The sequence below is a fragment of the Anabrus simplex genome, chromosome 1 (assembly GCF_040414725.1).
Source record: "Anabrus simplex isolate iqAnaSimp1 chromosome 1, ASM4041472v1, whole genome shotgun sequence".
Lineage (NCBI taxonomy): Eukaryota > Metazoa > Arthropoda > Insecta > Orthoptera > Tettigoniidae > Anabrus > Anabrus simplex.
The window spans coordinates 180,453,336-180,478,753 of record NC_090265.1 but is presented as its reverse complement, the minus strand read 5'-3'; the positions used below and the strand labels follow the sequence as shown (position 1 = coordinate 180,478,753).

Genomic DNA, 25,418 nt, shown 5'->3' with positions numbered 1-25,418 from the left:
GGGCTGGGATATCGCAAATCACACCCCGGTTCGGCATGTAGACTGCTAATTACTACATTATATGTCACAGAATGTTGCGGAAAACGGCATATATAATTGACTAGACCTTCTAATATGCCTATGGCATGATGATGAACGGTCACAATACGAGTGGAATAACTTCAGATAATGAAATTAGGCAGAAGTACTATACGCGGACCGAGCTCGATAGCTGCAGTCGCTTAAGTGCGGCCAGTATCCAGTATTCGGGAGATAGTAGGTTCGAACCTCACTGTCGGCAGCCCTGAAAATGGTTTTCCGTGGTTTCCCATTTTCACACCAGGCAAATTCTGGGGCTGTAGGCCTATATTAATTAAGGCCACGGCCGCTTCCTTCCCACTCCTAGCCCTTTCCTCTCCCATCGTCGTCATAAGACTTATCTGTGTCGGTGCGACGTAAAGCAACTAGCAAAAAAATAAAACTATACGTGGATATGATAAGCAAAAATGTTCAAAAAATATACAGTAAGTAGGATATGGAAAAAGAATGGATGGTTTATAGGGACGCTATTGTTGAAGCGGCGAGGGAATGTCTTGGAATAACGGTGAGTAATGGCGAAGAAAGTAGCTTATGCTTTTGTGGAATGATGTAGACAGGGTGGCTAGTAAAAGTAAAAAGAAAGCGTGTTATTAACGGCTTCAAACAAGAATGGACAGATACCAGTAGGCCTACATAAAGGAAAGAAACAGACCCTAGGAAATAATTCGACATTCCTGAGAGAAATCAAGAGAGATCTTTGGGAATAGTCTGAATAGGTCAGGCAGCAAGACCTTTCTGGAGCGTAATAGGTAGAAAGGGAAGGAAAAGTGAGATAGCAAAACGTAAATTAGTGTAAACCGGCATTTCTGATTAGAAAAATATGTAAACAATTATATGTAAACAATAACAAGTTTTGCAGAATAATATTTAATTCAAAGAAATACATCTGTGTTTAAACACATTTTCTTGTTTTGGTAGTGTTGTGTTGAGCAGGCTTCTCTCACAGAAGATCAGATTGTCTCCGCACGCATTCCTGGATTATCTTAGCGTATTTACAGGTGTCTGTAGTGTTAGCAGCGTTCGCTATAAGAGAAAAAACATGACATTTGTAGGGAGTTGTAATTAGTAATGGACACAGCATAGTATTGTTACGAACAAAACAGTCTGTTTTATCGACCTAATTTAATGCAGGATGACCCAATTAACACACACACACACACACACACACAAGTATACCCAACCATGAATGCCCACACTCTACTAATTGCTGTCTATTTAAAAGTCTTTCACGGCAGGACTCCAGCTGGGTAGTCTTTACCTAGAATGGGCAATAATCCTTTTTGACAGATCTCACTTTCACTTCGCTCCACTCGTTCACTACCTTCCAACAGCAGTTGCATGCAGACAGATACGAATACACAGTCTGTTGACAGTCACGACATATGACGACTGTTCCCTGGTTCGACTCCAGATGAATCCGGTACCTGGTGGTGGTGGTGGTGATTATTGTTTTAAGAGGAAGTACAACTGGGCAACCATCCTCTATATAACACTAATCAGAGGGAAAATATGGAAGGGGTCCGACACTTCGAAAAATGAAGATATCGGCCAAAGGAATACAAGGGCCACGAAGGGCATGAAAATGAAAGACTCCCTAGCCCTCGAAAACCTAATAGCGTCGGGGTCGGAAAAGAACAAGAGTTGACCAAGGGAGGTCGGATAGGATAGATGAAAGTGAGGAGCCTGGCACAAGTAAGTGGAAGCAATGCCAGGACTCAGCTGTGGGCCCCGTGGTTGCCAACCCACGCTCCAAAGTTCAGAGCCCTTGAGGCCCCTTTTAGTCGCCTCTTACGACAGGCAGGGGATACCGTGAGTGTTATTCTACCGCCCCCACCCACAGGGGGAAATCCGGTACCACACGCGGTCAACGAAGTCAATTCGCTTGGCCGCTCTACACAGCGAACTGCTCAGCAATGACAACTAAACAGCGACCACATACAGTAACTGCAACAATTCTATCAATGCTAATGGACACTATGATACTCCTCACAACAACGGCAATTAACACTGTTCCATCTCTACTCACACCAACTGTTCCACACACACTGACACCATGTCCTTACCCTTACAGTACTCTGCTCGGTACTCCAAATCATTACACACTCAGTACTCCAACACGACGGTACTCTGACGCAGGCACCGTACCAACAGTGACGACAACCAACACTACTGCCGTCTCATTCCAACTACTGACCCACTGTTCGGGGCTAGCCTACTTTTTTATAACCTGGTAATGGAGTACTAGAATATTCGAGGCTCGGCTAGAGACGGAATATTCTCCTTTCGTCTCCGAGAAGGCACACGGGGAAATCAGAAGAAGGCACAGTAGGAGAGGCCATGACATGTCCTCGGGCCGGCTGGAAGGTTACCGGTCTGGCTTATTCACCCCTTACAGGAAATACCGAAGGGGCTACCACAGGGCTGGCACGTAACATTACCGGTATGTTGTTTTGTCTACCTTGTGCCATTTACGAACATTTGTATGAGTCCATGGGGACATCTTTTAGGCTAGTTCCCCTCCGAAGCCAATTCAGAACGTGAGACCTCGGGATCTTCCAAGTTTCAAATCCCCACACTATCAGCATCTTGGTGTCTCTGGAGGGGATAATAATGATGATGATGATAATAATAATAATAATAATAATAATAATAATAATAATAATAATAATAATGTACGGCCACTAGAGAGGCCCAGTGCAGGTCTTTTGTATTGATACCCATGGGCAACCTGCTTGTCTGTGTGATGCGATGAAATCTAATGTTGAAGACCGTACAAGCACCAAGTGCCCGACCAAAGGAAATAACCAATGAAAAAATAAAATTCCAAAAATCGAACATGGGATACCTTTGACCAAAGGCCAGCATGTTAACCAGTTAGCCATGGAGGCGGACCTAGAGAAATAACCTTCCCGGAGTTCATAACTTGTGACTTTTGAGTGGTAACTTCGGGAACACAGCTAAATCTGGCATTGGTTCAGTTTAGCTATAGTCCGCCCCCGTAGCGTAACGGTTAGCGCTATTAGCTGCCGCCCTCGGTGGTCCGGGTTCGTATGTGGTATGGGGCTGATATGTAGTTTTTAGTTTACCTATCCCCAGCATGTGTGTGCGAGACAAGAGAAGAGACCAGTGAGAGAGAGACAGTGGGATGGCGATGTGATCCTATTATAGTAGTGCCTCACATTGTTTCCACTTTCTTATGCCACATTCCTCACTTCACCTTTCCTATCCGACATTCCTTCGGCAACACTTGTTCCTAGAGGTGATCCCTACTCCCTTGGGCTCTCACCCTAGCGAGAGTGAAGCGGCGATCATGGGACCCCTAATCGATTCTAGAATTACTTGTGCCAGGCTCCACACATTCATTTTCCTATCGGACCCCTCTTATTCATCTCTCGTTCTCTCTGTTTTATACTTCTACAATTTGTTTTAGGTCGCACCGACATGGGTTTCGAACTCACGATCTCCCGAATGCTCTCTCGTTCTCTTCCGACTCTGATGGCTCTTCCCTTTCTCTTACCGATACCTTCATTCTGTTGGTTTTACATCCCACAACTACTTTTTCCGGATCGAGTTTGGCGTATCTGAGTATCTTCAAATACCACCGGACCGAGTCTGGGCGATTATGTTGTACCCCAATGTCGGCAGCCCTAAATGGTTTTCCGTTGTTTTCCATTTTGATGCCTTAATAAAGGCCATGGTCACTTCCCACACCTAAGTTAGTGCGCCCCAGGAGCGGTACCACGTCAGACCGGCGTTCCGGCTATCCCTTACCATTGCGATATTCGGTAAAAGCTTTTGAGAGACACGAATGTAAGATGAAAATTGCAGCAGGTGGAATCGCTGAAATGTGTTTTTTTAGCTGGATGTTGCAATGAGCTCAAAAGGTGGAAGTAACGTGGAACATTCTCAGTCAATAGCGAGAAAGATCTAATAAATAAATCGAAGTCTGTCGCGAGCCTTTTGAATTCTTGAAACCTCTTTGAAGCTGGTCCTACTGACAGGTATAGACTGTTAACCTATACCTCTTTCTCTCCTCTCAACATCTCGCCAGCATTACACTCGACGCACTCTTTAGCCAGGCTACACTACAACTTTGTGAGATAAAATCCTTAAACCATAACCTTACACAGAGAAAGACTTACCCTCAGCAATGCACTCTTTCACATTAGCCTCAGCATTTTCAACAAGGTCAGGTCTGTCTCTTGTGATGAACTTATAATTCTGAATAGCGAGCTGTATGTTATTGTAACCCAATTTGTTCTGGTTGCCCTGAAGGTGAGAGATGCAATACTGAAGGCACTGAAACGAAAAAGAGGTGTCATATCTGAAATAAATAACAGGTATGCTTTACCGGCTACAGACTAGATCATTTGACATGTGGTTAGAGAAGATCCGCTCTAATACTCATGAAAATAAATAAATAAATAAATAAATAAATAAATAAATAAATAAATAAATAAATAAATAAATAAATAAATAAATAAATAAATAAATAAATAAATAAATTTCAAAAGGAATGGTAAATGAAAATGAAAAATGTGTTAATAATATATATTTCTATCTTATATAGGTATCTATAGTATGTTTTGTCTTCAGCCCAAAGGATTATTGTGTTTCCAACAGTTACACCAAGAGTCGCTGGAGAGGCATAATGGGGAAATCATGGGCGGGATAATTTCCTATTGTTTTCCTCACAAGCGAAAATTTCCCTAAGTACTGTATATGCATCTTGTACTTGTGAATAAGTGAAAAATGTGTTCAGTTGTCTTCTTATGAAGTTTGAAACAGTTTGTTTACCATCTTTCTCACCGACTGGTGTTAGTGACAAGCAACAGCACAAGAGATCATATCAGTCGGATTAGAAGACAAGGGCTCTTTTCTCCAGTGTTTCAATGACAGAAATGCCACGATGGGAACTATGTATTCATAACAGATCAGATCAGAATTGTCATCTTACTGCAGCTGGACTGACATTTAGACATCTGCAAAAGCAACAGCATTGCTACTGTTCATTTGCAAATTACTGTCAGAGATCAGCTGATTGTCACTTCTGTGCTGAGTAACGAAACTGAAGCTCGTTATACTCGTAGAATGGAAAACACATCCAAGAAAATCACGCAGTGTGATCCGTTCTCAGAGCAGAAAGGTATACACTGTTTCAAAAGTATTTAAATAAGAAAGGAAGAAATGTTTCCAAAGCTTTGAAGAAGACTGATAAGGCTATAGGTGAGAAGTACATTCCTAAGGGATGTGAAAAAGGTGATAAGGACGGAAGTCAAATACCTACTAACTCAGATGTCAACAAACGTCAGGACGCTCAATCTCTGTTGATAATGACTGGTCAGGCAAGTTATATAAGTGGGCTACACATTCCACAGGAGACAGACCAAGACAAGTTCGACCACGTAAAACAGCTGTTGTGTAGAACAAGTATGTAAGAGCGATATCTACTTTTTCTGCACGATGGAGTCTTGACGGGAAGGGAGTGCTTGGCATGGTAGTTCGAAATCGTTTCCACAATGTAGGGCTACAAAGTCGAAAACCATTGAAGATTCTCCCTATTCATGGAAGAATAGAGAACCCCTTGGATAAGTACGAGAGTATAAATTGCGGGTCAGGGAAGTATGTACTAGGTACTTTTAGATTAAGTAAATATTACACTTCAACTAGATTGTAACAATGTTTATCTGTGTCTGTATATAATAACGTGATCAGCGTTTCATTGAAACCATTATTAACCATAACCTACAAGAAGCTCTAATTAGTAGGCCTACTATTCTGTACTTGGAACATGATGGGTCGACGTACACCGCTAGACCACACCCAGAAGAATATGAGAACAACGTCCATCTGTTAGTAGACACGAAGATAATTTTGGAGCCGGATTGATTGACACCGGTAATTATATGCATCTTCACCATGATGAAGACTTGAATATATATTTGTTGAGTCTGAAAGTCAAGAGACGAACTAGCCATCAGCTTTTTTCGAATTTGAATTAGTGACATGCTTGGTACCTTATGGAAATAGCCATTCCTATCCTTCCTCACCTTTACCTACAACCGACTAGCAAGGATCTTATAACAGCTGTCATGTCGAATGGACAATCTTTTAGGGATGAGTAAGATAACTGGATTTAAACATATTTCGTTATAAGCAGGCCTATCTACGAGTTCGCAAACACCATACTTTACTGACAGATCACTGGTCCATCTGTTTCTTTTATGCTTTGCGCTACCAATTTTGATATATTTTGTCGCACATGTTAAGGAAAAGGTCTTCTTATGTCTGTAAGAAGTTTATTACTTTGTAAATTTATATTGCATAATGAGATATATGGCCTCCTTTTGCCTATCTGACTTAGAAATAAAAACATGTGTAATTTGTTAGACTCCGTTGGACCAAACTCTTCTCAAGGAAACACCATACACTCAATCTTCAGATGTAAGAACTGTAAGAGCAAACATGAAGAAGTAGATTCAGAGAAGAGAATCGAAAATGAGTGACAAGAATCAGTAGTTGAATGTGTGTGAGAGTGCTCCACAATTCGCCTACCCCGAATATAAAAATATATAACACATATTTACTGTGAGGTGGTGGTGGTGGTGATTATTGTTTTAAGAGGAAGTACAACTAGGCAACCATCCTTTATATAACACTAATCAGAGAGAAAAATGGAAGGGATCCGATACTTCTAAAAATGAAGATATCGGCCAAAGGAAGACAAGGGCCACGAAGGGCGTGAAAATGAAAGACTCCCTAGCCCTCGCAAACCTAATAGCGTCGGGGTCGGAAAAGAACAAGAGTTGACCAAGGGAGGTCGGAGAGGATAGATGAAAGTGAGGAGCCTGACACAAGTAAGTGGAAAAATGCCAGGACTCAGCTGAGGGCCCCGTGGTCGCCAACCCACGCTCCAAAGTTCAGAGTCCCTGGGGCCATATTTACTGTGAGTAGGATCCACTAGATGTATATATTTTATTTTTAGTGCACCAAACATGACCCTCAAACAAAGCTGTGAATGAGAAAATTAGTGAATTTGAAAGACGTATGTCTCAATTCGAAGGGCGCCGGGAGGAAACTCTAACTGCTAATACTAACAATGCCACTAATCTCAAAGAGTTGCTACGTGTGCTTGAACGTGACTTCCGTGACTTTCGAGAATCGATTTCAGCGGAAATATCCGATCTGGAGAGAAATATTAGTGAAATTGAACAGCATCTTGAGATACAAGAAGCATTGTGAAATGAAGCGGCCCAATACAGCAGACGCAATTGTCTCCTGTTGCATGGTGTTAATGAGAATGCTGATGAAGATGTGTACAGAAAGGCCTTGTATACCATCAGAAATAAACTGAAGATTGACCTGAATCAAGACCAACTACAATTACATCAGACCCTAATGCAGAAAAAAACATGGCGGACATCGGCGTGCGACATGAGAGGTTGAGGGAAAGGTTATGCATGTTTATTCCGAGTAACCTAAAGAAAATATCACAAGTCAAACCTCATGAAATGCAACACACTAACTCAAAATATGAATAATTAAACACCATAAGTAGCGTTATCGCGTATTGTAAGTCTAAATGAAATTTCAGAGGGGAAAAAACGAAGGGAGAATTATTGTATCAACGTCAGGTTGAAACACAGAGTATAAAAATATTTCACATATGAATCTCCGGTCAGCAAATACGATATATAGATCTCAACAAAGTACATTATTAACCTTCCATGAAATACTATGGAACGCCACCATTAACCACAGCCCATTGTGTAGGTGTAAAACACGCAAACAAATTTCCCCAACAAAACTTCAACCCTCCAAAATCCACCTGTATTGTTGAGTAGGTACAAGCGATATTTGTATGATAAACTTGACCGTCTAAAGCACTAGTCACCTTAAGACTAATGAGAATTGATGGCATAATTATATTTTATATAAAAAAAGAACATAATCCTCACGTTAACTCACGGGAAATGGGGTTTAGTTTACTCATGTTCACTGTAAAACGTTGAAAATTAATTAAGTTACACCATTCTTGCACCACCGTTTAAGATTAATTTAGTCTCTAAATCATAAATCTTGGTCATGATTTTCCGGATCTTTCTGGGACTGATTTAATTTTCTTTGTAGTAAGGTACGTTGGCTGATAGGGAAAATGCTAGGATAGGCATCATTAGTTTTAATTTCGGAAGTTTGCGCGGCACTGGAATTAGATCACCACCTTCTATAGGTATATGTCTTCCCTCAGAATACATTTGATTTCAAAAATGATAAAATCATTAATGCACACAACATTATTAGTCCTGAGATTCGTTTCAAAGTTTTCCTTACGAATGCTCTTAACCCAATTTTGCCTTAATACTAGGTCTATTGGAAACGGGAACACTGAGCTCTTTCTTATATCCAGGCACACAGCACATTGAACTATAAACATATTGCATAGGTAACTAAAAATAAAGAAAGTACTTTCGGAGAAGAACACGAGAATCAAAATTAACCTAATCACCACCGACATTGTTGGAATAAATAAGTTCTTTGAAAACAAACAGCTTCTTACGGCACTGAAAGAGTATCTATAATCTTCTTAAGACCATAAATAAATATAATGTACGATTAATAATATTCAAATTTCCGTAAATATTTGGTAACATGGCTTACACAAATCAAAACAAACGCATGCTAGCACTCCAGCTGCCGCCATTACGGACAGTTTCGATAGGTCGGTTAAGGTCTGAAATATTGTAGTTGGTCTTGCCTGAATATTGATTGCATTGATCGATGTCACAGATTAGGATGACACCAGAGATCGACTGCTGATGTGGTGACAACAGGAAACAAACCAATTATCAAAAATTTCTTAGATATCAGCAACGAGATAGAGTGTGGCGCGCTAAACGGCTGCTAAAAGGAACTAAAGTTCTTATAACTGAATCTCTGACAGCTACAAGGAAGGAGATGTTCCGCAAGACACGTGATATATTTGGAATGCGTAACACCTATACGCAAAATGGCACGGTTATCGTCCTCACAGTCGATGGAAAGAAGATACACTTAAACACTCCTGCAGAATTAAATTCTTTGATTAGACGGTTAGACGAAATTAGCACTAGGAAATAATTATGATTGTGTTCTTGTTATTACTATGGTATATTAGGTCTATTCTATGTTTTAGGTTAGTTATGGTTAGTAAGTGTGTGTGTTTGTGTGAATCAGCTGGAAGTTATATTTTATGCTATGTCGAGGTAAGCCGCAATCTGTTTATTCTCAGCTTCTGCCTGAGGATTTAAGTATAACAATGTCAAGCACTTCTTTTGCGAGCATAGACTTGGACACAGACACCACCCCTTCTTTCTGCTTAGCACAGATTTCTAGTTTTACTCCTCTTACCTCTCTTTCTTCCCAGATTCTCTCTCCAGATCTATCTGTTCGTAGTATTTTAGAAACGGAAGTGAAAGCATTTCCACTTGCTTTGTTGTGTGCTCATGTTAACAGTCAATCTGTTGTAGCTCACCATGATGAACTGAAGGCCATATTTGAAAACGGTTTCTTTCATATAATTGCCGTAAGTGAGAGTTGGCTATGTAGTTCAACTCCTTCCAGTATGGTTGAAATACAAGGGTATCGTATTCATCGATCTGATAGGATGATCAGGCGTCGGGGTGGTGTTGCGTTGTTTTGTAAGCTTAATCTCAAGAGTACAGTGGTAAAAATTTCTACCACCAGTACAAATCCTGTTCCTGAATTTATGTTTCTTGAAATTATTATAGGCACTGTTACATTACTCATTGGGGTTGTATATAGGCCTCCAAATGCTGGGGGAATTGGTGAGTTAGACGACAATTTAATGATACTTTTACCATCTTATGAACACGTGATTATACTAGGCGACTTTAATGAAAATTTGTTAACTCGGACTAGTGAAACAATACGTTTTCGAAATATTTTTCTCTCCTACGACATGACAATATTGCCCTCGGAACCAACTAACTACGTTCGTACTTCCACCGTCTCTTCTGATACACTCATTGATTTCATGATAACCAATAATCCACACAAGGTTCTTAAACCCGGTCAAATACCTGTTCCTGAAATATCAACTCATGACCTTATATACTTAGCGTATTCGGTAAGAGTTCCTAAATATAGGTCGAAATACGTGACTTTTAGAGACTTTAAAAATATAAATTTCCATCATGTAAAAGAATATGCATGTAAATGTCCTTGGGGTGACATAATACTAATGAATGATACAGATGAAAACTGGAGAATGTTAATTCTCATATTCGTGGACTTTACAATAAGCATGCTCCTAAGCGCTGTGTGAAAGTAACACGTCCGCCCTGTCCGTGGCTGACAACTGAAATCAAATCTCTGATGGCTCAGCGTGATTCGTTATATAGACGTTAGAAACGAAATTTATCAGCTGACACATTTGAGCAATACCGTGTACTGCGAAATCGAATTAAACACATTATCCGCAATAAGAAATTCGATTACTTCTGGCGTCTATCCATTAATATAAACGCTCAGAAATACCGCTTGACGAGATTGCTAGACACTTTTCAACAGATGCTTTAACTCCTGAACATGATATAGTGCAAGCCACCATCAAGTCTATAATACGACAACAATCATCTGATCGCCCATGTTTCGAATTTCGAACTGTTTCACTGAAGTGAGACGAGAACTGATTTCAATTAAATCCCATGCAACGGGGCTGACGCAATCCCTATTTTCTCTATTACTAACATTACGGATATAATATTGCCGCTTAATTACTGACTTATTTAATGCTTTCCTCTCCCGTGGTTATTTTCCGACAAAGTGGAAAGATGCACAAGTTGTCCCAGTTCCAAAAAGGTCGCCAGCTAATGTAGCATCTGACTTTCATCCTGTATGCATTCTTTCAGCACTGTCTAAAGCTCTAGAAAAATTGATATATAGCCAACTTGTACAATACCTGGCAAAATATTCTCTGCGTGACCCCTTCCAATCTGGTTTCAAGAAAGGACATAGCACAGGGCGCTACTAAGAATTACAGACGACGTTAGACGAGCTATAGATGAGCGGAAAGTGACTATACTTATTTACTTGACTTCAGTAGTGCGTTTGAAACAGTAAATATTGAATATTATTAACTAAACTACAAAGATTTAATCTGAGTCCCTCTGCTATTCAGCTCTTTGCTTCTTACCTCACCAATCGGCGACAACGTGTTGTCATAAATGGTATGACCACGGACTGGAAGACGAACCAAACAGGTGTCCCACAGGGATCTGTGCTTGGACCTCTTCTGTTTACTCTGTATATCAATGATATATCTTCTCAGTTCAGTAGCTGTAAGTATCATTTATATGCAAATGATCTACAAATATATTATCAGTATAAAGCTGTTGATATTGAGTTTGGTATTCATCAGATGAATTCTAGTTTAAATCTGATTAGCTCCTATTCTAATAAGAACTGTTTATTAATTAATCCTAAAAAGACACACGCTATTACAATGGGGCAACGAAGGCAGTTAAATATCCTTAATAAGAAGTTATTGCCTTCACTTTTGCTATGTGGTGTAGCTATACCATTTCAGAAGTCGGTAAAAAGTCTTGGGATTATCATAAGTGATACACTAGATTAGAGTGAGCACATAACAGGCATCTGTAGGAAAATTGACTCGTCACTTCACCCTCTCAAAACTCGCCGATCACTTCTTCCACTAAGCATGAAAATTAAACTTATCCAGACCCTCATATTTCCCATACTTAATTATTGTGATATTGTAATGATAGATGCCACCATGGAACAAACATTAAAATTAGAGAGGACAATGAACTCATGCATTAGGTTCATATTTTCAATTAAATTTTCAACTCATATCTCCCCCTATTATGAAATTCTCTCCTGGTTAAAAATCGATAAACTTACGACATCTTCACATTGCAACTCTCGTTTTTCGTCTGTTGAATGAATCTAAACCCCAGTATTTATCCTCAAAGTTTAATTAACTCTCCTCCTCTCATGAACATAACACACGATCGACTACTAAACTCTCAATTCCTGTGCATCGCTCATCTTCATTTAACCGCTCCTTTCAAGTGTCTGGTGCAAGGCTACGGAAGTCCCTTCCAGTCAGTGTTAGAAATTGCACTTCTTTAGCTTCTTTCAAGCGGTCTTGCCAAGATTACCTATTAAATGTATAACCAGCTTGTATGAATGGCAGTATGAATGGAAGAATGAATGAGGTTACGATTTATATTTTGTTATATTATTTCATTATTCTGTTTTATGAAGTTTATTATAGATAATATGTGGTTAAGTGTAAGAGAGGGCCGTGAGCCTTAACATCGCCAAAAATGAAGGCATGAAATAAATAAATAAATAAATAAATAAATAAATAAATAAATAAATAAATAAATAAATAAATAAATAAATAAATAAATAAATAAATAAATAAATAAATAAATAAATAAATAAATAAATAAATAAATAAATAAATAAATAAATAAATAAATAAATAAATAAATAAATAAATAAATAAATAAAAGTACTATTTGAAAATCATTACAATATTACATTTAATTGAAACCAGAGGGACCATTCGACGTTTCTGTGAACTTCTGCAAACAGTTTGTGTTGTCGAAAGTTCTCGTCATATAAATTGTAAAAATTTTACTACGGAATTCTACCAAAATATTTAGACACCACTCTTTGTTGTAGTAGAATTATCACTAAATGTCCCAATTACCATAATTTGCCCAATCTGAATCTGTTCAATTTGATGTATGATAATAATCCCTGTAACGGTACTTTTTGTATCTATGGCAGCCTGTATGTGAAATAAGAATTACTTAACATTTTCGTGACTAATTACGATTAATAAGATGGAAGGATATAATAGTAATACATCTGTTAGTAAATACATACAGAATCGTATCATATAGTGTATTCATTCCTTTATAGCTGGATTTATTTGACTCATTGAAGTTATAAAATGGACTTCACTGTAAGACTATGACTTATTGTCACCATACTCTTCTGTAACAAGTGGAATACAGAACCTGCTGTGTAGGTCGTGACATAGAAATGACACTGACATAATGGAAAACGTTTGTGACAGGCTGATAGTTTATTCTAACATCAAGTTCAAGGTGTATAGCAAAGGGATGACTTATCTAGGAACAAAAAAGGTCTTCTTAGAGCATACAGACGTTTCACAACTGCAATTAGACCATTTAGAAGTGTCAGCACTGCTACTGTGCTTACTAATCTGAAGAGCACTGTGATACTTTGCTGTATGGTTTACTAACAGTGATATGACTATTCGTTCACTATCTGAAGTCCTAATAAGTCTTATTCTATTCACGGGATGACTTTATAGGACCTATTTGCTTGAGCGTCACGCCTTGTTCAGCTTCCGTGTGTGTAGAATCGCGGTATATTTTTGTGGATAAAATGCTGTAGCCAAATCATTCGACCTTTATTCAATTAGGTATTGTTTTTCCTATTAGAGAATACTATTATGATGTTATGGCATATTTCTTGGAAGTTAAGTTTGTATTAGTCTGACTAATTATTGCTATGGAACGTACCTGTTGCGTAGCGGTCTCCAGATTCTGAGCATTTTTGACTACCTGTATGTCGTCTGTAATACAAAGAGAACTCAATTCATTTAATGTTTTTGATCTAAATTACTTTGCATTATCTGGAAAATAATAGAGGGTAATCAACAGAAGTACAATTTAGACATGATTATAAAATTGTTTATTCTTTTGCCTCTTTTCAATTCCTTTCAATGAAAATTACTCAGCATACAGAAATCATACAATATGTACAGGTTCGAAGAAAATACAAACCTTCAAAGTATAACAATGGAAATTGTACTGAAGCATTAGCAAGGAAACCAGTAATAAATTGAAAGAACATTAAAATATACAACATCTGTTGATAATTCAATTTCTAAATTATTTGTAAGACTAAGTGCAGATATTGAGAATGAGGCAGTACTATCGGATCTCCGTGTTTTCATGTACATGAATAAAGAACTGTAATCAAATATAAGGCTTTTTGTGGATGATGTTATACTTATAATAAATAAGTTACAGGATCGTGAACGACTGCAAAAAAGACGTTGATGAATTTGTAAGATGAGCCGCAGACAAGGGTATGACGGTAAATGAGTTGAAACGTCCTCTCATTTTTTAATTATTGTGTTCGTGAGGTGACAATAACTCATTGCGTGCCAACAGCCCACAGACTGGATTCAATTTAAAACCTCTCCACAAGGCATAATGGCGCTGTTGATGGCGATTCGTTCGTCGGATGGGGACGCTAAGTCTTGAATTTGCCTTTTGGTGCTATTCGACATGAGTCGACTATGTGCCGGCACCGGGTTTCATCCTCTCCCTTCCTACTATCATATATCTCGTACTTCATTTCATTTAACTCATCTGATGATGTTGACGTCAGGAAGAGCATCCGGTCGTAAAAGCTCACCACGAAGATTAATCTCACTTCATACCCGAGCCAGTATGGAAAGGGGGTAAAGGTTAGACATACATGCTTCTTGCACCTGTGGGTGGGAGTGATAGAGTACATCCACGGTATGCCCTGTCTACCGTAAGAGGCGACTGAAAAGTGGCTCTCATCTTGAGGACGTGGGTTTGCGACCACAGGGCCAAGCTGAGTCTTACATTACTTGTTGCAGTCGCTTAATTGCGGCCAGTGTCCAGTGTTCGGAAGATAGTGGGTTTTCCGCGGTTTCCCATTTTCACACCAGGCAAATGCTGGGGCTGTACCTTAATTAGGGCCACGGCCGCTTCCTTCCCACTCCTAGCTCCTTCCTGTCCCATCGTCGCCATAAGACCTATCTGTGTCGATGCGACGTAAAGCAAAAAAAAAATTACTTGTGACAAGCTCTTCACTTTTATATTTCCTATCCGTCCTTCCTTAGTGTCAAGTCATGACTTCTTCTGAGATCGAATTATTGGGTTTGTGAGGCCTAGGGTATCTTTCTTCCCTTGCCTTTCGTGGCCGTTCCCCCTCTTTTGCCGATACCCTCATTCTTCGAAAGCTAGGACCTCTTCCGTTCATTACTATGATTAGTGTTAAGAAAGGATGGTTTTCAGTGATGTCAACCGTACCATGATTATGGTAAATTTATGCTATGATTTTCCTGACTGTAACATGTACAGTAACACTCTTATTACAGTGCGCAAAAATACCATAATTTAAATAACAGTAAAAAAATCATACCTATTCAATCTACATAGGATTTCTTCACAAAAAGTATGAAAACGTATTATATTTTTCTATTCAATCTTATGCAATACTAGCTCATGTACCCGTGCTTCTCTACAGAATTCTACATTGAACACGGAATTTTAGGTAAAATACTATACACCTTGTGAGTAAGATTTACTTAGCTTGCATTGCTCTTAGCTTTACCCAAGACACACCACGGGGGGTAAGGGAATGGAGGAGCGGAAAGGAACTGGCCATCCTACCGTACGTAAACTCCGGCTCAGGCACACCTCTGCGGAGGTTCGGACCTGCCTTCGGGCAGAATACACCCTTACCTTACCTTACCTTTACGTCCCACTAACTACTTCGACGGTTTTTGGAGAGGCCGAGGTGCCGGAATTTAGTACTGCGGGAGTTCTTTTACGTGCCAGTAAATCTACCGACACGAGGCTGACGTATTTAAGCACCTTCAACCTGCCAAGTTAGGGTCAGAAGGCCAGCGCCTCAACCGTCCAAGCCACGCAGCCCGACTACAAAGTTTCATCTCACTTCATACTTAACCCCGTGCAGAAACGGGGCGAGGGTTGGACATGCCGGTTGGCATATACTGTGTTGCCTGGCTTCAACAATAAGTTTGCAGTCATAATCAGGGCTAGGGATTTATACACCTGAACCTTCAAGTGTACGATAACCGGACTATAGACACAACAGGTGCATTGAATAGACAGAGGGCGTTTGCCTTACCCTTTACACATAAGGGATGAAAATTTCTTGATGATGGCACGCATAGGGGAGGTAAGGGAGTAAGTGGAAGGAAATGTCAACAGATTAATGACAGGCTGACGATACCATGTCACCCATCCCTCCTCCACTCCACGTCACCGATACTCCGAATAGCAGTTAACACAGAGTCTTTGCTTTGGTGTATAAACCCCTACCCTGGTCAAAATTAATTACATACCATTTAGATACAAATAGTTTATACCATGCTTACCGTCGCTAGCCCCAAGGAATTCTTGGCATATGTCTAGATATTTTTCAATTTTCTCTTGGTATGCACTGAGATCCGGCTCCGCCTGAAAAACATGATTATGATTAATTACGGGATAACATAACAGAAAATATGTCAATCTACTAGGAAATATCACACTAAGTGAACTAAAGGATATAGAGATAATATATGTTTTTATTTCTGCAAAGCGAAATGAATGTCAAGTTTGACTTACGGGTTACCAAGTGGCTGCTTTTTGACATTCGTAGCCTTGTGGCATTATTATTATTATTATTATTATTATTATTATTATTATTATTATTATTATTATTATTATTGCACGCCCACGTAGCGGAACAATAGCACCATCAGCTACCGTTCTCGGAGGGCTGGGTTCGATTCCCGGTACTGCCAGAAATGTGTACATGCAGCTCACCTCCATTGGGGGTGTGCCGGGAAAGAGCTGAACCACCTCAGTATGAAAATACGAGTTTAGTTTACTTCTTCATCATCTTATTTATACCGTGTTTCTATGAAAATAATTGTCTGAAAATAAATTTTAATTTACCAGAGAAGCACCCAAGGAGTCTGAGCTCCCATGGTACAGCAACTTCACGGTCATCGGCGATACACAACTTAGTGGAATCTAATCCTGCGAAGGAATTCAAGAGATCACTGGAGATAGGTAACCATCTTCTTAAAATGCCGTCAGTAAGTGATCACTGTCAAGTCACACTAAATGTGAGAACTGATAAAGCTTCCCATCAAAATGACATTTAATGACCGCTGTTTTCAAAAGCCAATTAAAAGGTTATCGACGCGAAAGAATAAAATAAAACACATAAAAATACTCGAAATATTAAGAGATTAAAGCTTAGTCGCGCTCTATCTTATGCCAGAGAAAGCGACCTGGCATTTGTACCGATATTCCAACAGAAGAAAATGAACCACACATACAAGATGATAATCATGTGTATACGGGTTCAGTGATGGAAGAAATTTTACTTTACAGTGTTCCGTGACATTAACGCGGTTTGTGTCACGTAGGCGTCAGCATGCCATCATCGCAAGATAGTGGGATCGAACTGCACTGTCGGCAGACGAGGTTCCCCATTTTCACAACAAGCAAATGCTGGGGGTGTACCTTAATTATGGCGGCGGTCGCTTCCTTTCCAGTCCAAGCCCTTTTCTATCCCATCATTGCCACAAGACCTGCCTGTATCGTAAATAGTTGAAAATAAAAAAAAGTCAGTGACATTATAACAATTTTCTTCTGCTTCCCTCAGATATTTCTAGAGGTACTGGAGCCACCCAGGTTCACTTTGATTTTGGCCGGGCGTTTGAGGCAGGATGCCCTTCCTAACGTCACGTGATTTTTCAGGTGTTCCAATCCAGGATTGACCGGGTTTCAAACCTGGGCCATCCGCGTGGAAAGCCAGAAACTAAGCCACTGCGCTGATGACGCTTCTCTCAACCTGACAATATTAAACATAATTCAGTAATGCTAAGAAATAGTTCACGTTTGCCTGTTCAGTAATATTTTGTAATATTCTTTGCACTGACACCGGATCCCGTGAGATCTCCGAAGTTAAGCAACATTGGGTGTGGTCAAGATTTTGATGCGTTGCCACGCGCTGTTGTGGGGGGGGGGTAAGGGAATGGAGGAGCGGAAAGGAACTGGCCACCCTACCGTACGTAAACTCCGGCTCAGGCACACCTCTGCGGAGGTTCGAACCTGCCTTCGGGCAGAATAGATCCTTGCCTTATCTTTGCACTGATAGCAGTACAATATCAACATGTAATGCTTATAACAACGGTAGATATGGGCATTTTAATTCAGATAATCTATTCAGAAGCGTTGTGCTATTTATGTTAGTGTATTGCATAATAAGGCATAAGGGTAAAATACTTAGTCCAATATCATTCATGCATTAACCATAAAATAATTAAAATCGATCATTCTCTCTTATTATCAGTTAAGTGCTCCACGAGATGTGTGTAAACATCCTTCGTCTACAACTACACCCATGCAAAGGGCTCGTACTGGTAGTAATGTGCCAGTCCACCTCTGTGGTGTAGTGGTTAGTATGATCAGCTGCCACTCCTCGGGGGCCCGGGTTCGATTCGCGGCTCTGCCACGAAATTTGAAAAGTGTGGGAGTGCGAGGGATGGAACGGGGTCCACTCAGCCTCGGGAGATGAACTCAGTAGTGGGTGTTCGATTCCCACCTTAGCCATCCTCGAAGTGGTTTTCCGTGTTTTCTCACTTCTCCTCCAGGCAAATGCCAGGATGGTACCTATCTTAACGCCACGGCCGGTTCCTTCTCTCTTCCTTGTCTATTCCTTCCAATCTTCCCATCCCCTTACAAGGGCTCAGTTCAGCGTAGCAGGTGAGGCAGCCTGGGCGAGTTCCTCCTCCCCAGTTGTACCACCCCGACCCAAAGTCTCACGTTCCAGGACACTGCCCTTAAGGCGGTAGAGATGGGATCCTTCGCTGAGTCCGACGGAAAAAACAACCCTGGAGGGTACTTTTATTTCAGCGTTTTGTTTATATTATACATTATGTTCGACCAACTAGAAATCTTCTTCATATTCTCATCGTTTATGTTCGTTTAATCAGACGCTCAGTGTTGCTGAGTAGATGGGGTTTAATGTGAAGTAAACGTTGTCGAGTACATTAGTCTGTCACAAAATAATGAGTTTCGGATATCTTTGCCGGTAATAACGTTATAATTCGCGTGTGTGATAGCTGCCTGATAACCAACGAACAGATCATTTCAGTGGACCTTCCATTGTTGATCAATTACGTATCCTTGCCTTCTTAGTATCTTGAAAATTTCTCCTTCTCGGAAGTTTGATGTTAAACATGAATTCGAAATTCAGGAAATTTTTAATTCTACGTGAGCTATAGGTCATTGATATTGAAAAATGGCTCGTACTGGTTTAGAACACTCTCTAGCTCGGGAATTTTCGACTTCTCTGAGGAGCTTAGAGGTATAAAGATCTCTGGTGCCCAGTTTAAAATTTCTAGGATGCCTAGGAATGCCTCATTAATTCATAACCACTTTCCTATACCTATCCTTATACATCCCTACCCTCCTTGTGGCCATGATCGATAAGATGGCATGACACCGGGGTAACTGGTTCGAGATCCGTAGGTAGAAAGAAATTTCACCATCAGAATGCTAACCAGCTGGGCATGAGAGGTGGTGGTACACAATTTCTAATCGCTAGATTGCATGGTAAACGCATGGGTTCAATTCGAAACCTATCCGCTTATTCTGCATGTGGACTGAGGGCATATGATGCAGTAGACAGTGATTCGCCCCACGGGTTGATACGTTAAACCTTGAGGAGAACCTTTCCCTCTCCCAACCTCACTATTTTCACACACACACACACACACACACACACACACACACACACACACACACACACACACACACACACACACACACACACACACACACACACACACACACACACACACACACACACACACACACACACACACACACACACACACACACACACACACACACACACACACACATATTCAGGCGCGCAGGAGGCCACATGACATAGGCCTAATCATCATCATCATCATTTAATAGTGTAGAATAGTTTGAACAAAGACTGTACCAGTAATTTTTGTCTTGTGTGGAGGATTCTTGGTGGCAGGAATGAGATAGTCGAACTCTATTTCAAATTAAAAGTATATAGTTCGTCCAATTTGCGTTAATCAAAAAATGACATACGTACTGCATTAACTTGTTCTTAACAACACAGCAAGCCTATTGTGGTACAAGTGTGGTACTTTGGAAGTTGTGTAGACAAATAATCCTCCGTTTCGGCTGTTTCTTAGCTATTCTACTGCATTATTTTAACAGGTTTGGAGAAATTCTTAAGTGTAGATTTTATACCAATGGTACTATTTATCTCGTGTGTATATTACGTGCTACTTGTAAAAATCTTGGATTGTTGATACAGAAACGTAAACAATGCATAATTATATATACAGTATTGAACCGTTCTGTTCATGGACCAATAGTATAGATTTTAGTATTGATATTGGGATTACATAAGACCACCCACGAAATCATTGTCTTATAGTTTATTTCATAAAAGATTCCAGAAGAAGCGTTCTCGTGTGAAGAGAGCTAGAGCGTCATTATGAAAATCTCCAGAACCTCATAAAAGGGAGTTATGTCCCAAGCCAAGCCTCTTAATGAAGATTGGGGACGCTTCCTGGATCCCGGCAAAACTTACCTTCGGAGGGAAGAAAGAATTAAATTAATATCTTTGGTTACGGAAGAGTTGCATTGGATTTGATACAAGAATTACAACCTGCATAATTTCTGCTTAATTTTGATATGCATTAGGGCTGCAATCATAAATGCATTCGTTAAGTAGGGTACTTGACGTGCGTTGTGCGGGAAAACTTCGAGTCGCGGGCGCGCGTATCCTGCACGCGATCAAGTGGCGTGGTTACGCTAACCTGGTTATAAAAGCAAGGCCACCTGGCACATCAGCCTCATTCTTTGACCGTAAGGCTGCTTGAACGAAGTCGTCATGCTACAAGTCGGCACTGCGAACAACATTTTGTCTTCGAGCTGCACATACAACTAGTACTACTGAACCTGCGAGGAAGTAAGTAATCAACTTGCATATTCAGCTAAATTCTTGATATTACCTGTGTTGATATGCTATGGTGAGATGAGGTACCGCCTGTAATAGACTGATGAACTAGTAGCTTCATATTTCTGTGAGGTCAAGTTGTAACTGACGTAATGCTAGAATAAATATAGGCTCAGGGTAGTTCTTCCAGAACTACATGTTGTCCGAGTGAAAGGATGGAATAACAGTGTTACTAAGAATGGTGAAGAAGCTATAGTGTACCAGGTTTAAAATTCAGAACAAGACTTGGTCAATGTAACGTGTGAGACACGATAGCAGTGGAAACAGGCATCGAGTCTGGACAGTCTGTAATAAATGCATTTGTTTTCAGTTACCCCTGCATCAAGCCAGAACGAGCTTCTACATCATCATTGCGAGGAAGCCACAACCGGAGCTGAAGCCGACACGACATCGGGAATCGATCCAGGAACGTTGGGAGCACCTGATCAGCGCGACGTCGAAGGGGACATCTTCCAAACACCTAAGGAGCTGTACGAAGGACTCACGCAAGAAAGAATGTCTCCAAGTGTTCACCAGTATATGCTGCAAGCGTCGCAGTTTGTCATGATGTGGTAAATTCAGTGGTCCACAGAGAGGGCCGCTCCGTCATGTCATCAATCACATAAGGTCAGAGCTTTCCAATTCTGTTTCATGCATGTCATTTAAATTTAGATAGGAATAGGGGGGCCGTCAGCCAACAGGTTAGTCATGGTAGGAAAATTCTTGGTAATAAAGAGCTAGGCCTCAAGCTCGAACCCCGTACATTAGGGTAGATGATAGTTTGTAGATTCCTTGTTGGTGTGTTTATATTTAATTTCGATAGTATTATATCAGCGTACGTGTTATCTTCATGGGTCAGGTCGAACTCCCTTGGTCATGGTAGGTTAGTCAAACAGGCAGGCACTATTTATTGTGTCGCGTTTAGGCATTTGTCACTGCAGACGTAGGCTGTATAGTTGAGACCAGGATTCAACCCGTAATTCACCTAGCTTTACTGACAGGGCGAGCGAGTCCGAATGTTTGAGAGATGTGAGCATTATGCATGTAGCTGACTGTATGAATTGATATGAGAAAGCCCAGCACAGTTTGAGAGTGTACTGGATGTATGTGAGATGCCTTATTATGGCCATGTGACTATAGCTTAATGATTTGTCCTTTGTATTATCAAGGTTGAGCCCATGGGAGGCGGAAATAAGATTTGTTATATTGCTGGTGATATTGAGATGAGGGCGGATAGCCCAGGTGTATTTAAAAGAGTGCTTTTAGCAGCCAGATTACGTGAGGTGTATTGAAAGGCGAGATTTCTTAGCCTGCAGCCAGCTGAGCTCGTAAATTATGTGGACTGCCGCGTGTCAAGTGTTCGAATTGTGAGGGTTGTTGTGTCTGTCGTCACAGTCTTGAAACTCGGTTATATTGCTGTCTGCAGCTTGTCGAGTGTGTAGGGGGAGAAGACGACCTTGATGTTTTGAACGCAGGGAGAGATTTTTGTTTTGTTTGTTCTACGTTAATTATAACACTGGCCCGTTTGATATTGACCCCTTGGACATGTTGGTTGTGTTCTTTTTATATTGTTTGTATATGAGTATTCTACGCCTTACTCTTCATGGGACCAGGGTTCGAGACCGAGTCAGGACACTGTACATTATGTGTTTGTATTTGTTTGCACCGGGGTTCGATGGTACGAGGCATAGTAAATTTTATGGGAATTACTGTTAGATGTGTATTTCAGCAGATATCCGTTTTTCTAGATTTCATTACTTACACAATTGTAACATGCTTGTTACACCACAGCTGTGTCGTGAAGGCAGTGAACTGGTTGTCATCGGCCCAACATTATCTTTACCCCAAGCATTTTTGAAAGCTCTTATATTTGTAAATAGTTTTGTTTTATGTAATAAAACCCTGATTGTAAAACTTTGAATGCAGCGATGTTTTCTGTTAGATATTTTTTTAATTTAGCGAATTCTTACTTGATTAGTCACATATCCTAGTGTTTTATCTTAATGTTGCCCATTGTTCACCCATGTTATCCCTGAGAAGTGCGCTATTGTCCGGCCGAGCAAGGATGTGTGTTCAGGTAAGACTGTGTGCACAAGCTCACGTTTGTGAGAGTTCTTTCACTACTGTACTCTGGGTTCGAGACCGGCTTTCGCCTGGCCGGAACCATAGAGTCCTGTAGGGCACATAGTATATATACCTATATGCCATCGAGCTCGATAGCTGCAGTCGCTTAAGTGCGGTCAGTATCCAGTATTCGGGAGATAGTAGGTTCGGACCCCACTGTTGGCAGCCCTGAAGATAGTTTTCCGTGGTTTCCCATTTTCACACCAGGCAAATGCTGGGGCTGTACCTTAATTAAGGCCACGGCCGCTTCCTTCCCACTCCTAGCCCTTCCCTGTCCCATCGTCGCCATAAGACCTATCTGTGTCGGTGCGACGTAAAGCAGTTAGCTATACCTATATGCCGGCCTCGTGGTGTAGGGGTAGCGTGCCTTCCTCTTACCCGGAGGCCCCGGGTTCGATTCCCGACCAGGTTAGGGATTTTTACCTGGACCTGAGGGCTGGTTCGAGGTCCACTCAACCTACGCGATTAGAATTGAGGCGCTATCTGACGGTGAGATGGCGGCCCCGGTCTATAAAGCCAAGAATAACGGCCGAGAGGAATCGTCGTGCTGAACACACGACACCTCGTAATCTGCAGACCTTCGGGCTGAGCAGCGGTCGCTTGGTAGGTCAAGGCCCTTCAAGGGCTGTAGTGCCATGGGGTTTGGTTTGGTTTTTTATATATACCTATATATGGTGTACAGTACTGGGTTTATCCTATCTAGAAATCCCCTTACCACAAAAGGAAATATCCCATTTACGCAAAATAATCGAGACCCTTGAGAGTCTGTAAACCAGAGGTTAAACTTCAGTAAAATATGAGATGGTTATAAGTCTTAGCAATTAAGAGGATGGATGTACTGTTGAAATATGACATGTCGAGCTCCGTTGGTCGTTGTGGGTATTGCCTTAAGAGGAAGATCGACTGTGCAACCATTCTTTCTTAACACTAATAAAAGGAAAAAGGGAAGACATCTGTAACTTCGAAGAATGAAGGTGTTGGTAAAAGAAAGATAAGGGTCATGAATGGGGAGAAATTTAAACTCTATTGGTCTCGTAAACCATCGGGGTTTGAAGAGAATGAGAAAGGTCGGTTACAAAAGACGAAAAGTGAGGAGTTGGGATAAGCAAATCGAAGCAATTCCAGTCTTAGCTATAGGTCCACCGAGCTCGATAGCTGAAGTCGCTTAAGTGCGGCCAGTATCCAGTAATCGGGAGATAGTGGGTTCGAACCCCACTGTCGGCAGCCCTGAAGATGGTTTTCCGTGGTTTCCTATTTTCACACCAGGCAAATGTTGGGGCTGTACCTTAATTAAGGCTACGGCTGCTTCCTTCCCATTCCTAGGCCTCTCCTATTCCATCGTCGCCATAAGACCCTGTGTCGGTGCGACGTAAAGCAAATAGCAAAAAATAAGAAAGCTATAGGTCCCGTGGTCACCAACAAGTTGAGAACCCCTGGGATATCCTATTAGACGCCTCTAACGACAGGTAGAGGACGCCATGGATGTATTCTAACGCCTACACCCATGCTGAGAAAACTCATGTCAAGATTTAGCTCAGGAAATGATGATGATGATGATGCTAGGGGCTTTACGTCGCACCGACACAGATAGGTCTTATGGCGACGATGGGATAGGAAAGGCCTAGGAGTTGGAAGGAAGCGGCCGTGGCCTTAATTAAGGTACAGCCCCAGCATTTGCCTGGTGTGAAAATGGGAAACCACGGAAAACCATCTTCAGGGCTGCCGATAGTGGGATACGAACCTACTATCACCCGGATGCAAGCTCACAGCCGCACGCCTCTACGCGCACGGCCAACTCGCCCGGTGATGATGATGATGATGATGATGATGAGTAAGAACACCACACCAAAAGTATAGCATACAGTTCTGCTCTTACCATGACGCAGGCGAAGAAGGTCAAAAGAACGGTGACGAGTGTAGTCTTCATGGTGAATAGTGAGTCGTTATTTCGGTGTACTTCCTTTATAAGTGCTGGCTATTTCCTCACTTAACAGATAAAAGTACTGGCTTTTAGAGGACGACGATAACCATATTCTATATCTTTGCTTGGAGTGACTTAGTGTTATCTTGGAGTCGTCAAAAGGGACAGTTTGTCAGTCTTCAAGGATAAGACGTCGAGCAGTTAAAACGGCGTGACACTTCATTTGAATAGAAACTGTTGCTTTCTCCTCTCATATTGGTGAATGTACATGGAGTATCGCGAGCGAACAATGGAGGCCATTACTCATATACTGAATGGTGTTTATTATAATTAATAACTTTCTGTAAGGTACTAAAACATCTTGGTCGGCAGCCTCATTATTTAGAGTTTG

General features: G+C 40.9%; 1 protein-coding gene across 1 annotated transcript; it reads right to left on the bottom strand.

The window, feature by feature from the left end:
- Positions 1–929: 929 nt before the first annotated feature.
- LOC136863637 (uncharacterized) lies at positions 930–25,074 on the bottom strand. Its single transcript, XM_067140005.2, has 5 exons — positions 24,983–25,074; positions 16,310–16,391; positions 13,665–13,717; positions 4,221–4,377; positions 930–1,101 (listed from the first exon to the last, which is right to left on the bottom strand). The coding sequence occupies exons 1-5, from the start codon at positions 25,031–25,033 to the stop codon at positions 1,019–1,021; spliced, it is 426 nt and encodes a 141-aa protein (XP_066996106.1). The 5' UTR covers positions 25,034–25,074; the 3' UTR covers positions 930–1,018.
- Positions 25,075–25,418: the final 344 nt, after the last annotated feature.